The 17,764-nt window shown below is 36.6% G+C and overlaps 1 protein-coding gene and 1 long non-coding RNA gene across 7 annotated transcripts in view; one reads left to right on the forward strand and one right to left on the reverse strand.

Annotated features, from left to right (window-relative positions):
• Positions 1-17,764, forward strand: part of LHX9 (LIM homeobox 9) — a 71,225-nt gene that overhangs the window by 51,823 nt on the left and 1,638 nt on the right. For 4 of the 6 annotated variants that reach the window (XM_089688675.1, XM_089688672.1, XM_089688674.1 and 1 more), the window contains 2 exons: positions 10,199-10,395; positions 11,452-17,183. In XM_089688675.1, coding sequence (XP_089544801.1) covers positions 10,199-10,395; positions 11,452-11,709 — 455 coding nt within the window. In that variant the 3' untranslated portion in view covers positions 11,710-17,183. Of the gene's footprint in view, positions 1-10,198; positions 10,396-11,451; positions 17,184-17,764 lie in introns of those variants that run through there. The other 2 variants (XM_089688677.1, XM_089688676.1) reach the window with 1 other exon arrangement.
• LOC149453155 (uncharacterized) overlaps positions 15,278-17,764 on the reverse strand; it is a 120,747-nt gene continuing 118,260 nt past the window's right edge. The window contains exon 5 of the long non-coding RNA XR_016314730.1: positions 15,278-15,505. This is a non-coding gene — a long non-coding RNA (uncharacterized LOC149453155). The remainder of the gene's footprint in view (positions 15,506-17,764) is intronic.

A 17,764-nucleotide genomic window follows, 5' to 3' on the forward strand; every position in this document is an offset into this window, starting at 1 on the left:
ATATTCTGAAACTTTCTTTAAGAACGTTCTGGGCCTTGACTCCGTCTTGCCCCCTTATGTGGATGAGAGAGCACAATGTGCATCCACAGGCTACTGGATCCTAGAAAACAGTCACTGGCCATTCCTTATGTGCTTTCTCAATTACTGGGACAGAGACATGATACTGCTGAAGGCAACAAAAAAGCAACAACTCACCTTCAATATTCCAGCATTCTGCTTTTCTCTGAATTCTAGTTTGAAGTTCAAAAACACTGCAGAACCTGGCATGTCCAGGAAAGGCTTAAAGTAAAGTACGCTATGTCAAAGTAAATTGCGGGTTCAGCAAGTTTTTAATTTACCAAAACCTGGCTATTAACATCGCAATAAGATTCATGCAACTTTATTCACTTGAGCATCTTCAGTTGTTAGAGATTCTCAGTTTTTTGGCTCTTGTCCTGAAGCCCATGGCACCTGCGCCCATCTATGACTTGTGTACTAGGACTGATTCGTGTCCAGCTTCCATTATGACGCTTGTCACAATTTTTCCTGGCTTGAATCCAATGTCAGAATGTTCCAGCAATGCATTACTGTCACCAGGGGCAGCTCCATCAACCTGAAGCATCCGCTGGAACAAAAGAGCACCCTAAATCTACTCTCACTTATTGAATTGGAATATAGAGACACAGAATATAGAGGACAATTGAGCTTCTCTAGGTATGACCAGTCTTGGAAAGCGCTTAGTTAAAAGATGGTTTAGCAGTTCTGATGTTTGGGGTTCCGCTGACCTGTAGGGACTTTGTTGGTTCTTTCTTGATTTGGGTTCGATCAGTACAGGACTTATACATGTATGCTGAATGTATTTCAGTCTCTCTCTATATCTTTTGCCACAGTTACACTTCTTGCATTGTCCTAAGAAACACAACTTGCCTTTAATCACTACCCCCTTGGCCATACCTACACTAAATTACCAAAAGTATTGGGCCAGCCCTCCAAATCATTGAACTCAGGTTTTCCAATCACCTCCATGGCCTCAGGTGTATAAAATCAAGCACCTAGGCATGCAGGTTGTGCCTACAAACATTTGTGAAAGAATGGGTCGCTCTCCGGAGCTCAGTGAATGTAAGCGTGGTACCATGATAGGTTGCCACCTTTGCAATAAGTCTGTCCATTAAATTTCCTTGCTACTAAATATTCCATGGTCAACTGTTAGTGGTATTATAGCAAAGTGGAAGCAACTGGGAACAACATAAACTCAGCCACTAAGTGGTAGGCCACGTAAAATGACAGAGCAGGGTCAGCGCATGCTGAAATGCACAGTGTACAGAATTTGCCAACTGTCTGCAGAGTCAATAGCTAAAGACCTCCAAAATTCATGTGGCCTTCAGATTAGCACAACGTCAGTGCATAGAGAGCTTCATGGAATGGGTTTCCACGGCATCTGCATCTGAGCCTTACATCACCGAGTGCAATGCAAAGCGTCGGATGCAGTGGTGTACCGCACTCTGCCACTGGACTGTAGAGCAGTGGAGACATGTTTTCTGGAGTGACCAATTACACTTCTCTGTCTGACAATCCGATGGACGTGTCTGGGTTTGGCTTGTTGCCAGGAGAACGGTACTTGCCTGACTGCATTGTGCCAAACGTAAAGTTTGGTTGGGTTGGGATTCTGGTGTGGGGTTGTTTTTCAGTGGATGGGCTTAGCCCCTTAGTTCCAGTGAAGGGAACTTTTAAGGTGTCAGCATACCAAGACATTTTGAACAATTTTATGCTCCCAACTCTGTTGGAACAGTTTGGGGATGGCCCCTTCCTGTTTCAATATGACTGCACATCAGTGCACAAAGCAAGGTCCATAAAGACATGGATGAGGGAGTTTGGGGTGAAGGAACTTGACTGGCCTGCACAGAGTCCTGACCTCAACCCGATAGAACACCTTTGGGATGAATTAGAGCAGAGAGTGCCAGCCAGGCCTTATCGTCTGACATCAGTGCCTGACCTCACAAATGCGGTTCTGGAAGAATGGTCAAACATTCCCATAGACACACTCCTAAACCTTGTGGGCAGCCTTCCCAGAAGAGTTGAAGCTGTTATAGCTGCAAAGGGTGGGCCAACTTAAAATTGAACCCTACGAACTAAGACTGCGATGCCATTAAAGTTCATGTGCATGTAAAGGCATGCATCTCAATACTTTTGGCAATATAATGTATATTGTTACCCAGGGATACATAAATAAAGCTGCTATCACAGATCATTAGGGGTATCGAATTGCAAGTTTAAAAATTTATGTTTGAATTCCTTAGATCTCATACGACCCACCTTCTGTTCATTTAGAAAATCACTTGGTGGGAAATAAAATACTTTCTCTCCGGAAGCAATGGATTAAAAAAGTGTTTCATGACACATATTTTGGATATGCAAGAAGGGTATCCATTTTCTAAACAAATCACTGCTGTGCAGTGTCATACAGGGGTAGTGAGTATCCTTGAAGAGAAATACATGGCTATTGCATTAGAAATAAGAGCACAGTCATATGCTTTTGTAAACAATTTTCATCATGCCCTCCTGTACACACTGTGTGAAAAACCAGCTCAATATCAACCATGTACATTATTTACAGTTGGAGATTTAACATTTTAGGTGTATCTCTAGATGCATCCAATTCCTTCTAATTCAACCGACCCTACAATCATAAATTAAAGACCTGGGCTGAGGCACTGGAGCTGATAGAACCTAGGAGGTGGAAAGCTTACTAATCCACCACCCAGAGATCAACTCCAGGATCAATATAGCATTCTGCAGTAGGGGTGATTTGAATTCAATCTGCAAAGCCATCCATATTCCTGCAGGTTTGTCAAATCATTTCTTGTTGTTGGAGACTTGCAGTAAGTGGGATCAGCAGGACTAAGAATTTATGGAATGAAAGATCACCCAAAACTGGAAAACAATCCATGGGCTCCTCACATATTGTTTGGGACCCTTTGAAAATGACCTTGTGGGATGACTATATTTCAGCAATCAAAACTCCCAGAGTAGAGTATAATGCAGCAGCTTCACATTTGGAGTCACTTCTTCCTTTGCTTAAATAATGGGCAGCACAATAGCTAAGTGATTTGCACTTTCACCTAACAGCACTAGGGTTGTCTGTTTGAATCCCAGCCAAGACAGTACCAGCCTGGAGTTTGCTTGTGCTCTCTATGTCTGTGTGGGTTTCCTCCAACACTCCAAACACATGCTGGCAGGTTAATTGGTTTTTGTCTTAATTGGCCCTAGTATGTGTATGAATGTGAGTTATGAACTTTAGATTGTAAGTTCCTGGATGGCAGCGACTGATGTCAATGTACAATATATATGTAAAGTGTAAGTGATACATAATTTCCTGTAATAAATACTGTAATTGCAGACAATCCCACTGAGACATCTTACCTTGATCTCCTGCAAGCTAGGAGAAACTTAAAATTGCATTATACTTCTTCAGCATACAGGAGATCATTTTTAATTTAGATGAAACGTTTAAAAAGGAGGACAAAAATGGCAAACTGATGGCATTATTGGTTGCAGAGTTATGGCACCCCACTGCCATACCTTATATACAAACATCGAAAGGGAATGTATATACAGATTCACAAGCTATATTCTCCAGGAATTCCAGACATTTTACTAAAATCCATATGTTCCTTTTTCACACTATAACTTGTCTGACCAGACACCGATCCCAATGAACCTCTCACTCCACATGCTGGCAAAAGAAGAAATTTTCCTCATTGAGGCAAAAAACTTCCATTTATGAAATAGAGACAGCTATTAAAATTGCAATAGCTGGACTTGACTACATTGAAGTTGAATTCCAGCTAATTACAGCAATTACAGTAAACAGTTATTTTTGCTTTTGGGATAAAGTTTTTACATGAAACAACTGAGCACTGTAAGCATCTATGTCAGTGTTAAATGGTTTGTCTTAACTTTCTAACTGCTACTTTGTCTGGACAGCTTGGTCTGTTAAAGTAAGTTAAAAATTAACAGACTTATTGGCTGGGTCACCAGATAAAAGTAAAGGAAGATAGCCTGAATAAAAGAAAATGAATGCAGTCACCACATCTAAGAATTGCTGAGCTGCAATTAAATACATTTTTGTGTTTGTGTTTAATACCACTTTGAAGCAAGGAAAAACATGCTTCTTTCAGGCAAATAAATCTGCTAAAAATGAAAATTCTCCTCCTATTACTGTACATAATAAAACACTCACTCTCTTGGATCCCTCCTAAATACTTCAAACAGTTAAACATTTAATCATTCTTATTGGGACCAGCCTGTCCTAGATTCCAATTTAAAGCACTACCACGTTCATGACTGTAGGGAGGCCTAGTATGTCCTGACCTGATAAATGTTTTATTGCAGGGCTGTTAGCCCATGCTCACAACTGGCTGATATCTGAAAAAAATTAGCACATATATGGCTTTAAGACACCTGCTTTGCAGGGTAGTGAGATCCCAATACCAACTTACCCTGACAATGAAAGCCACAGTTAGGGGTTGCAAGCTTGACATCGCACCGTTACCAGTCACACTGAGCAATGGTCCCCTAAAACAAGGCTAAACCTTTCCCTATTACAGTTCCAGAAAATTCCGGATCCTGCCTTGTGGGAACCCAAGTGCATTAAATGTGTCAGGCACATACGAGAGGGTACCTCTCTCACTTCCTCTGATAAGCTGAAACTAATTCTTACCTTTTTAAAATACTTAAAACTCCAAGAAGCCTATCAGGCATAATTTGGCTCCACACCTTTCGATCTTGCACTCACCCCCATCAAATCCACCCTGAGAGGTGAATTACTAAACAAGTCACTTTCTAACATCCTCAAATGCTTGCATCCTACAATCTATATGGACTTGACTTGGCTTGATGACTGCAAAGATATGTGGGAGTACACATTTATATTTTATCTCCACCAGAGGCAGACTCATACAATTCAAGATATATCACCGAGTCTACGCAATCCGGTTTGGACTTATAAACGTCTACCACAATGCTGGAAATGCTCTCAGGAACCCACAGACTTTCTACACATAATTTGAAAATGTCCTAAGATTCAAATATTCTAGTCTGAAATTGAGGACTTGCAGTTGTAAACAATGACCCCACTACAGTGGAAAATTTTTTTCATTCAACCAGTGGATTAAACTTAATAAAATGACCTGATTCCCCCATCAGCACATTCGAGGTGAATGGGGGAATCACTCTCGCATAGCTTTATATACTCTCCACCATAAAAATATACAGATCAATGCTGCCAGCTATTGCCACCAGCAGGGATGGTGCTGAAATTTACCAACAGGCTGGTTGTACGGAAGTCGATTGGCAGATCAACTTCTGTGTAACCAGTCTGTAATACAAGGATGGAAATTTGGCCCCTACTGAACCAGCAGAATTTTGATCCATGTATTGCTTGCTTAAAGCAGCTCACTGAACTCTAGCCAGTAGCTCAAATAAATTTCACCAAATTCATTCTGCTTATCTTTAATTCAGACATTTTCCAAAATCCCAGTTGTGAGCAAAGTATTGTTAATAGTTTCTAGGAATATCCTAGTGATGCCTGGGTGCCTTTTTCTGAGGTGCTGAATATTTGCACTCAGTTGTTTATGCTGTAATTGCTCTATACTGTGTTTCCAGCACGGAAACTGAGCTGCCACCCGACAGCTTGTCTAATGAATGAGAGTAGGAAGGGCCAGCTACTGATCATATGATTGCTGTTATAGCCTGTGATGGACCATCACGGTGATCACTCTGTATAACCTGTGACTGTTCTCTCTTAAAATAAATAATTAAAGCTAGGTAGATCAGAACCTAATTTAGGTTAGTGTCAGCATCAGTATCAGGGTCAAAGACCAGGGTCATTGTGTTTTAGGTGAGATTCAAAAAATGATTTATTGTCAGAGGCAGTATAGTTTGTGGAATCAATAGCGACTATGCCACTCCAAACTTGCTTCTTTCCCTCCAACTCCCATCAGGAGCATGCTCAGAAGCGCTTTCCCCCTCAGCTGTTCTGCTTGCGAAATAAAAGTAAATGGGATGCATGCTGATGCCATGATGAATGTTTTCCTTTAACCACTTGCCCTCCTGAGAATTTATCCCCCCTTCCTGACCAGGCCATTTTTTTGTGTTACGGCGCTGGGTTACTTTAACTAACAACGCTGCATCCAAATTAAATTTACGTCCTTATTTTACCACGAATTGAGCTTTCCTTCAGTGGTATTTGATCGCCTGTGCGTTTTTATTTTTTGTGCAATAAAAAAAAAGACTGACAATTTTGAGAAAAAAACAATACTTTGGACTTTTTGCGATTAACCCCTTCCTGACCAGTGTCATTTTTAGCACTGATCACTGTATTGGTGTCACTGGGGTGTCAGTGACTCCAAGTTAGTTCCCCCCCAGTGTCAGAATGTCCACCGCAGTCCCGCTAAAAGTTGCTGATCACTGCCATTACTAGTAGAAAAAAAAAAATCCCAGTATCTATACAGCCATTTGTAAACGCTATAACTTTCACGTAAGCCAATTAATTTACACGTATTGGGATTTTTTTTTAGCAAAGACATGTGGCAGAATACATTTTGGCCTAAACTTATGATGAAATTAGATTTTTTAAAATTTTGTACTGTACTTGTTTAACCACTTGCTGTCCAGCCGCTGTATATAAACGGCCAGACAGTGGCAGTCCAGGGGCGGGTTGCCGTTCATAAATGGCGCCGCCATTCTGGACTGTGCGTGCTCCCTGGGAGCGCGCAGCACCGCGATTCTGTGCCCGCTGTGTCCTCCGGATCATCGTATGGGACCTCTGTGCGAGGTCCCGATCATGTGATCACTGATTGGACAATCAGTGATCACATGCAGAATAGTAAGCAAAATGTCACTTCTGACATCATTGCTTACTACGTGTGAAATCTGTGAATGATCACAGCGGTCACATGGTACAAGGCTATTCACAACAGCCTTGTACCATGTGACAAGCTGTGACCAATCACAGCTCACACAGTATTTCTCAATCGCTGCAAGAATGCAGCCAGAGAGAAGGAGAAATGATTGCTTTTACAGCCTTTATGGGTGTAAAAGCAATCAGTGTAAAAAAAAAAAAAATCTTCATCACCCACCACAAGGGGTGACAGTATGTAGAAAAAAACATAAATAATAATATAAATTTTTTTTATAAAAATGCAAAGTAAATTTTTTAAAAATTATAATTTTTGGTTATAAACTAATTTTTTTTTTTTTTACTAAAAAGACAACTGAATAAATATTGGCCAAGATTTATGATGAAATATTATTTATTTGCAAAATAAATTAAAATCCCAGTGGTGAATAAATACCACCAATATAAAGCTTTACCTGTTTCAAAAAAATGCTAAAAAATTAATATGGGTACAGCATGACCGCGCAATTGTCATTCAAAGTGTGATAGCACTGAAATCTGAAAATTGGCCTGGACAGGAAGCGGGTAAAAGTGTCTGGACTTGAAGAGGTTAAGGTCTGTTTTACCTTCCATCAGAAAGGTGTTAAAATGTGATTTGACCAACACCTTGGTCATAATATTGAATACCAACAATATTAGTTATCAAACATGAACATTTTACTTTCCCACATGTTTATTGTACAAATGCTTTAAATAATCTCTCTTTACAATCCTGGTATTTAGCGACTAGTGGATTTTCCTTTTATGGATAGTTACTTCAACCAAAATATTCTGGATGTGCTGTTCAAACTATATTGTCCCATTCTTATATATAAAAAAATCCCCAGTTAGTGTATATTTGTGGATTGTCTTGTTTGAATTAACTGCTTCAGGTCATACCACAGCATTTCAATGAAACTGAAGTCAAGCCTCTGACCTTGGCATTCCAAAACGCAAAATGAATTCTGACTGAGCCTATGTTATTAACTCTTGCTCTCTTGGGTTATTGTCATGAGGCATGACCCAACTTGTTATGATATTTAGATCCCAAACCCCTCCCATCCCCCACCCCCAATGTCCTTCTGCGGAATTTCCACTACAATTTGGAATTCATTGGTCCTTTGGTTAATGCAAATTAGTGATTCTGTTATGCAGCTAGGCAGCACCATACTATTTCAATTCCCACTCCAAGCTTCACAGTTGGTATCAGATTTTATTGTTATGATTTGTTTTCTTTAAACATAATACTAGACTAAATTACTAAAATTTCCAAATGTTTCACATCCGTCTGCAAAACAAGTAGTACCATGGAGCAATTGGGTATTCCTTAGAAAATGTGAAACAGACAGAAAAGTTTTTAAGAGCACAATGGCTCTTCCCGGTACAGCATTCTTTATCCTAGAGACAGAAATTGTTTGCTGCAAAAGATACTGGCAGATCCTCTGTTACCTTATATAAAATTGTATTATGTGCCCTCTGCACTGATTTTTGTAGCAATCCCATTCCTAGACGTAATAGCAGTGGAGCTGATTTCTTATTTTGTAAACTAGCTGCCACATTCTGGACTGATAAAGTCACATATCTTTGGAAATCATTTTGCATTCTTATGAGCATTAATGGGTCTTCTATGTTTCTCTGAAATCTTATTGGCCCACATTTATTTTCAATAGAATTCTGTATTAAAAACAAGTAATCAAACCAGTGTAAACCTGAACATACCAGTTATTTTTCTGAAGCACTGGGTTTTCACCCGCCAATCACCAATATTTACTAACACCATGTTTTTTTATTTTATTTTCTGTGTCTGAAATTAAATAAAAAAGAAAAGGGCATCTTCTGAATTACACTAAATGTAAACACCAAGTATAAGGGCTTTGCTAATTTTGATCAGAACACCCTATTTTGGATACCTGACTATTTTCAAGTTGTTCACAGACTTTTTTTGCAAAGCTTTTATTGATTTTTTTTATTGCAGATGTTTGTCAGTAATATTGTTTAACACATATGTACTTCAAAGATATGGCATTGTAAAACCTTGAGTATACTCATTAACTAACACTGTCTTCATTAATTTTTTATTGATATATCATAATATTATCATTATATTGTTATTTAGATGATGACCAGGTTCATCCAGGTAAATTTTTAGGTTTCTCAGACTTTTTCTCATAATGGTACCTGAGCCACGTTGTCCTTGGGCACATTGTAGTGTAATAATATCACAGCAGTATTTGCTTAAAGGAGCAAAGGTGCAGTAGTGGTGGAGAAAAGAGGTAGAGCAACTGGTCTTCTAAACATATGTACAAAGCCTCTGAATCTTATATTAAAGTGGATATTTGCCCACCCCCTCCATTTTTTTTTACTCCTGCTTACGGGGTGGTCTATTGTGCATATTTCAGATACTCACCCACCCAGAGAATCCAGCGTTGTCCTGCTGAGATCCACTTGTCTTCTGCCTAGCTCAGTCTCGTGCTGCCATGTTGCTTGTGATGTCATCGAGAAGCCTGGTGGCTTTTCTGGGTTCAGCTGGCATGCCTCCTGATGATGCGGTGAGAAGAATGTCCCCTCCTCCTTTCTGAATAAAGGGCTATGCCTCCTGAGATATGTGATGTGCATATCCCTGGGGGCACAAGGAGCACTGTGCAAGTCATTTGCCTAGGCGAGTGATGTGCATGGGAGGGCGGGGCTGCACATTTTATTAAAAAAGGTAAATAAACAAAATGATAAAAGACCACACTATTCATAGAGCTGGGGCAGGGGTGGGTGGATGGACTGGAGGTTCCCTCAGAGGGTGAAGATCTGTTTTAAGACAGGCTAAATGTTGTTGCAATAACCATTTAGGTGGAAACAGTGGAGTTAATTTACTAAAGGAGAACAGATTATTGACTTACCAAATTAGATATTCACTGAGCTTAGTAAATAAGAAAAAGTTGGGTTCACTTCCCTCAACCAATCATACTAGTGAAAATCCTTTTTTTATTTTTACTTCCTTTGCAAATGATTGGTTATTCAAAGTAAATACAGATTCTGCTCCTTTTAGTAAATTAATCCCAGTGTGAGCATCAAATGTCTGGCCCCAAATCATCAGGTAATTAAAAACAAAACTGTGCTGTACATGTCCTCATTCATTAGAGGGTCTTTGTTACCCTATAACTCCCAATTTCCAATTATTTTGAACACCTTAATAAATTAACAGATAAATAATGATTTTTACCCCAAACTAATAAAAGTTAACATAAAAGCTCCAGCTAAAACACAATTTGCAAATGTTACCTTTTACAGGATGCAATGAAAATGAAACAGATTTGGACAGAGACCAGTCATACCCTCCATCTCAAAAGACAAAACGTATGCGTACCTCTTTTAAACATCACCAGCTCCGCACCATGAAGTCATACTTTGCCATAAACCACAATCCAGATGCAAAGGATCTGAAGCAACTGGCTCAGAAAACAGGATTAACCAAAAGGGTCCTACAGGTGAGGAATTGTTTTGTGCTTTTGACAATGCCAGAGATATAAACCCTACGTTTTATTCAGAACACATTATAGGATTTATATCTGTTTTTTAATCTTGACATTTCCCAACTGAATGAGTCTGGACTAATGTTCGTCTGTTGACTACTTCAGTAAGGAAAAGTCACTATATATAAAATTTATAGTGGTAGATAATAGGAGCAGCCACAGTAACTATAATTTCAGGCAGATGTAGGAAGGTAATTTTAGTTAGTGACTTTATACTATCAAACATTGCATCACACATAACTGTTTTAAAAAACTAGAGATTCACAGCCCAAATGACCAAACTTTGCCAAGTTCAATAGAGTAACAATAGCTATAAACCTGAACAACTTTGTACTTGGCAATGTATTTGGGAAAAGTGCAGAATATTTAAAAATTACAGTGAAATATGTTAAATTATTAAACACGACATTTACTTTCAAATACTCCAGTATAGCCATGATCGTACACTTGGAAACATGTAAAAGCCTTTCACTAGCATGAAACATTTTATATTTTTTTCTCAAATACTGGTCCTATTGACAAAACAGCTTCAATCACTAAGTGCAGGTGATAAATAGAGTTTAAATCAAATTATGTCACACTGCGGTGTTTTCATACATTATATGGCCCTTTAGCTGAATGGCTGTCTCACAAAAGCAAATTCATTGTGAGCCTACATATTTATTAACTAAGCTTTATTTATGAGATAACTGTATTCTTTAAAGACTAGCTGATAGTTTAGCTCATTTCTAGTTAGTTTCATATACATCTTAGAAAGGTAACCCATCACTCATTAAAACTCATGGGAATGTAGTTATACCCTAAAGGGTACAGAATTGTCTTCATTTTATAGTTTTAGGAATGCAAACAGAATATGTTAACTGTATGAGTGTTTATTGGATGCAGTAGTTATTCCTGATATTTTTTTTGTAAAGTAAAAGTCTTTGAATAAGTAGGTAAAAAACACCCAGTAAACAATCTGGGAAAAAAAGAAATAATCGGTAAAAGGAATGCCCTGGGATTGGTTTGCAGGTTTGGTTTCAAAACGCACGGGCGAAATTCAGAAGGAATCTTTTACGACAGGAGAATGGGGGAGGCGATAAGGTTGAAGGTCCCTCTCTCAGCGCTCCAGCATCAACGGACAGTGCTGCACTAACGCCAACCGGTGCTGCATCCACATTATCAGACCTCACCAGCCCCTCCCTCAATGTGGGGGCCTCTGTAACTCCAAACATGGACAGTCATGAGTCTGGAAGCCCTTCTCAAACCACCCTCACCAATCTTTTTTAACAATTATTATGACTCTTTCTTGCTGTCTTTTCCCCCTTGCAATACTGTGCATTTTTATCCCCTTTTTAAGATATACCTACAGCATATTTTAGAAGAAGATGGATGAACACGACAGCCACCAAGTAAATTAGTTATACATTAAAAGCCTATGCTCTGTGCTATCCTTTGTTGCCTAGAAACTTCTTAATCCACATCTGTTCACATGGATGGATATTGTATAGGGAGGAGGAAAGAGATGTGCAGACAAAATGCAAACTTTCATTTATTGGTATGCTTAGTTGTTCATTATTCACTTATAATATATATCATTCTTTACTCAGCGCTGGAAAGGGGTGCAGGGTTGTTTTCCTACTCTGCATAAAACACATGAGCTCCAACTCTTATCTACTGAATTAACATTTTTTTTATTCTCACTGTGATCTTTAAAGATATATCCCCATTTAATATACTGTATTACTTTGATTGCCCATTTACTGCCGCCACCAACACCACCACCACCACCACACTGCTTTTATTCCATTGTTTTAATAGCTTGAAGCAGTCTAAGAAAAAAAAAAAAGTATTAACTAAACATATCTTGTTTTCAGTGATTGAAGATAATATATTAACCTTGACTGATGCCATTAGAGTATACTGCCTCCAGTAAAGATATATGCCTTTTCTCTCTCTCTCCTCTCTGTAACTCTTAGACCTGCCTAATTATGATTCTAGTATCCACACATGTGCAGAGTAGCCATATTCTTCATATGCTCTTGTGCCCTATTGGCATGGACAGACTGAAAAACTAGGAAATACAATTTGTTACAGGTGTTCATTTTATTTTTCAGTGAAAAACAATAAAACTGAGGTAAGATTCAAATGTATACATCCTTGTAAGTGCCTCTAAGAATTTATATGTTACTTATTTCCATAAGCTTGAAAAATATTCTTGCAAAAAACAATGTTGATAATATCACAAGAGAAAATACTTTTTTCTTTAGTTTTCTTTTGACAAAGCTACACATTTTAGTTGGGATTTGAAAAAAAAATTAATATTCTGAAAGCTTCAAAGTTTCATCCCAGTTATGGGTTGGTGATGATGGGATGAATAACCCACTCTCTGTTTTTATGTTTTGAGGATTCTAGTAAGAGCATTGCAACAACCCATATCTCAATGGCTGCATCCCCAACTGGTAATAGCCTAAATATAATTAAATTATCTGTACCAAAAAACACAAATTCCAACAGAGAATAAGAGCTGTTGCCTGTCAATAAACAGTGGGATTGATTTAAAGAGGCTTTTTACTGCTGAAGAGACATGCTATATCACTTATACAATAAAGGATTATTGCCTGCCTTTTTGCAATCTTTTTTACAATTTACACTGAGCTCTACATGCAGAATGAGACTAAGGAAGTCAGCGTCAGCGAGGGAGCTCACAAATATTGGATCACTGAAGGGGAGGTGAGTATAGTTTTGCTTAATATAGGAGTATAGACTATTTGATTAGGAAAGTGAATTTGCACTTTGCAAGGGAATTTTCACTTGGCTTAGTGAATGAGGTGAATAGTGAATAGTGAAGCTATGCTGAATTTAGTCATCTAATCATGTGTAAGCAAAATTTCTTTTTTGAAAAAAATTTCCCTGTATGTGATTGGGCTTTTCATCATGATCACTAAGCTAAGTGTAAATTTCCTTTCAAAATGAAAATTCACCTTTCAGTGTAAATATGCTCTACTCCTATTGTAAATGAACCCAGTGTCTGATGGCTCTGAATGAGGAGCAGACCTTGGAATTCAAGTGAAGAGATTTGAGTACCCAAGATATATAACAGCCTAGTGGTTGACTCAACCTATTTACACCTAAATAAAGTAGAAATAGTTCTCAGTAGATCCAATAGAGTTCTCAGTAGATCCATAAGACCTCAGTAGACCCAGTCTTTTTAGGTCTATGCTAGTGTAGGCACCCAAAATATTTAAGTCTCACAAAATTGTTAATTCCTTCCTTGGACGCAATTCCAATATTTTAGTATCATTCTTTGGAATATGAATGGGTGAACAGATTAGTGTAATTTGTCCTTTAATGAAACAAATTGCAAACAACAATCCACATAGTTTAACATAAAATCCCTGTTTACTGAATCAAATTACAGAACATCAGATGTTGGTAACACATGGACCCTGGGCACTTAAATATGTAGACACTGTATATTACATATAACCAAACAGCCACATGTACAGATCTGGATAGTCCAGGCATATAATGGAAAGACCACTAAACACTAAATAGAAGTAAAAAAAGTGCTAAAGTAAAACTGAATAAAATTTACAGAAAATGTAGTGAAATTTATATTAGACAAAGCCACTGGTTTAAAACAATAATTATTTCTACAAACGGTTGGCATGCTTTGAGTACATCTGTCATCTGTCTATTCTCTGTGAAAAAACACCATAAGATCAATTACGCATAATTTTAAAATAAACAAAACATAGAGCAAGTGCTCATATAGTTACTGCAGGACCTCTTCATATGTCTCCATATTGTTAGTAAGAGTGTCACCATGACCAAAGATGCAGTGCAACTTCTGGACTTATGTCTGCATTCAGGTCATTTGTGTATGTAGTCCAAACCAGTACTGTGAACTTGTTTTTTTTGTAAGACCAAGTTAACAAAAAAAGATAAAGGTTACTTGAAACCTGAATCATAGTTTTAACATTTTCAGAGGTTCACAGTGAAATGGTGGAATTCACTACTTTGGTCAATAGCAAGATATATGTGTATTCTATTAACTTGGGAAATATGTTTAGTGGCCTTTTTATTGCAGTATGTGTAAAAACTGAGATGCCCTATCTGAGGCTTTATTGTCATGCATTCATTGTAGACCTCTTACTTACCCCTTTTTTCCCCTTTTCTGTGATCAACTTTTATTAAGAATGCCACATCTGCTATTCCGAATACAAATCAATTTAATGACATTGGAATAGTAACAAAAATATGTCAAAGAAAAAAAACTAGGTTTTATCACAAACTTTTTTTTATTAGTTGCTGCTTGTCAAATGTAATTGGTTAGTTTCTCCCAAGTAGTGCCATGTGTATATATTCTTTACCGTTGCATATTTAAGTTATCTTATTTTTGAGATGTTAGGGACCTTTCTGAATATCTGAAAATAACTATGACAGTAATATTTTATTAAAATGCATATTTAATTGTAAGAAACAATCATGATTGTATATGTCAAGAATATTGCTTTCAGATCATGTTCGCTATTTTTTTTCAGGTTAAATGGAAATAAGCAAAATATGATTCGTAGGAAAAATGTTTTGTGAAACGTAAACTTTGTTTTCCATTACTTTACTTTGAATTTGATGATCAGATTGTACCATACAAACATCAAGTATTTCTAATATATACTATTTTTGTTACTTTTGTATAAAATATGTCATGTGCAAATGGACAAAAATTAATGTTTGTATGTTGGGCTAAAAGTTGTCTAAAAATTCATCTCTCCTGTTGTTTTTATTGTATCTTGTGAAGGCATTGCAAGCTGCTTTAAATGCACCACATTAACAGTCATTTTGCATTGATGTATTTTAATATATTAAAAAGCGACTGCATTTTCAGTTGATAACATTTTATATTTGAAATATGAGAACATTCTTACATTCAAAACATTTTATTTTACGTAAAAATAAAAACAGAAATAGTAATACATTTCCACTACATTCCTCTAAATATTTCAAATAAATATATATATGTACAGGATGATAAACTGACAATCTTGAGCATAGTATTCTCATTTTCCTTTTGGAGATGGTGCTATAAAAAAAAAAAAAAAACAGAATTAATCATCCAAGATACAATAATAATTACACAGAGATTTGAGATTCAAGGTATATTAAAGTAAGATGGTATCCATAGGCCTAATGATTGCATTGCCATTATCAAACATTTTGAATTGAAGGCAAATGGCTTTAACATTGGTGAATGTCATTTTTTATTCATTAAATGATTGTGTACCATTCTCTCTGTCCATGTTTTTGTTGACATAAATAAACTTTTGCACATTAGATTATGTTAAGGGTTTGATAGATAAATCCTATGAATTAACATGCTGCACTATTAAGCAATGCCCATTCTGAAACGCAAACAAAATTAAATCTTTGCTGGAACGTTGTACTTAGTGACGGACAAAAGGATTGCATTGAGGTAGCCATTTTAAATTTGTAATGTGTTAACCAGACATACATTATCATAGACTGCTATTCTTTTAAGTCTACTGTTAATGTGAAAATCTGCTGAACAATACAGGATTGGGGAGAATGTGTTCTGTACTCAAGAATGTGAATTCCAAATGTGCTGAGACATAACAGAAATCTCTTTATTATTCTATAAAAATACTTTTCCATGTTAAAAGCATGATCTCTAAATTATAGCTGCTCAGGATAGAAATTGGTTATACTAATTATAGACCACAATTCACATGAAGTATTTATCTAAATTTCAAAATTACTTTCTAGCATTGAATTTGTGCATAGATGAAATCAGACCCAGCTATTCATATGAAATGGCTTGAAATGCAAAAATGCTAATTTTCATTGCTCAGGGCTTTTACAACAATAGCATCACTGAAAGCTGACAATAAATTTCTAATAACATTTTTGTTTTAAAAATAAAGATGGGGAAAGTTAAGAGTTACAGTGATGAAGATGTGAACTATTTAGATGAGAAGCAAATTGCATTAAGTATTGGTGAGCTTCTAACCTTACAAAAGAAAGTTAAGTTATAATAAATTTTTTTTACATTTAATGCTATTAAGTTAGGAGTCAAAAAGTGGGCAAACAGTTTGGCAGAAAAAGAAATGTAAACTATGCCTAATAGTAAGTAGGCCTAAAGCAACTATTTTATCTCATTGAGATAGGTCCTCTACACAGTAAAGAACATTACAAATCAAAGATGGCTGCTTCCATTTGGTTATACCATCAATGTATTGGTAAAATTATGTACATAAATATTTCTTTTTTTAGGATATGTATTCACCCCAGTCTGTTTTCCTGCCTTTATAAAGACAAATTGAACCCCTTTAATGGGGTAAAATCTCAGTTTTTCAAGTGCCTTATTGTACTTTCAAGTACTTTGTGAAAATCAGGATGAATTTGTGTTGTTTGTTAAATTAACTGTTTCAGTTCCTTTTTGACAATTCAATAGTTTTGTACGGTTAATTTAATTTCTGAATAAAAATATTACAGTCAAGGTTTTTGATTTGTTTGAAATGAAGGTTGACATCAAAAACAACTAGTGAGTCTGATAAAAAGAATTACTCAACGTATATCTACATCTTCGTGTTTCAGTACAGTATGTGGTAGAGAAAAGATGTCCAAGTTTATTTTTTGTTTATTGAGAAATGCATTGTATAGAACAGTTCCCTTTGAGTATTTATGGACCAAACCTTTGTGAAAACCAATTAAATTTATGTGAATAAACTATTTTGCATTTAGTGGACTTTTATTTATATTTTATTTTGCACTTTGGTCTTTGCTTTCAGAACGTATCCTAAAACAGCCAAAAAGGTAATTTGAATTGCTAACAGTTTATATTTTCTCACTGTTTATTTTTATGTTATAAGGAAGACACCTTAGGTATTATTAAAGAAGGACAATTTGGAATGCCTATGTTCAGTGCTTGAAGAAAAATAAACAGTACGGGGCAATGTGTATCAAATAATTATTCCATGCCTTCATTTGATGCCAGATATATCACCTTATTTTTTGTAATAAATGAAAGTTGTGTGACAGCATAAAAATGTTTAATTACTCTGCTGGGGAACTTGAGGTATTTCTGACCACATAGGAGAATGTTTTATGAAAAAACAGTGATAAGCAGGAAAATGATAAAGTATGATAGAATAAGCCTGTTTAATTTCTTTGACAAATTTAATAATATATTCCATAACTGCATCCAAAAATGGCATCATATTGATACATCCCACCCCATGCGCAGAATATGCACTCCCTACTTTCTGCTGGTATTTTTTGGTGAACTAAACCTGAAAAAAATATAAACGTTTTAACTTGAACT

This window comes from Staurois parvus, unplaced genomic scaffold (genome assembly GCF_062004578.1).
Source record: "Staurois parvus isolate SC_StPar_1 unplaced genomic scaffold, SC_StPar_1.0 ptg000450l, whole genome shotgun sequence".
NCBI lineage: Eukaryota > Metazoa > Chordata > Amphibia > Anura > Ranidae > Staurois > Staurois parvus.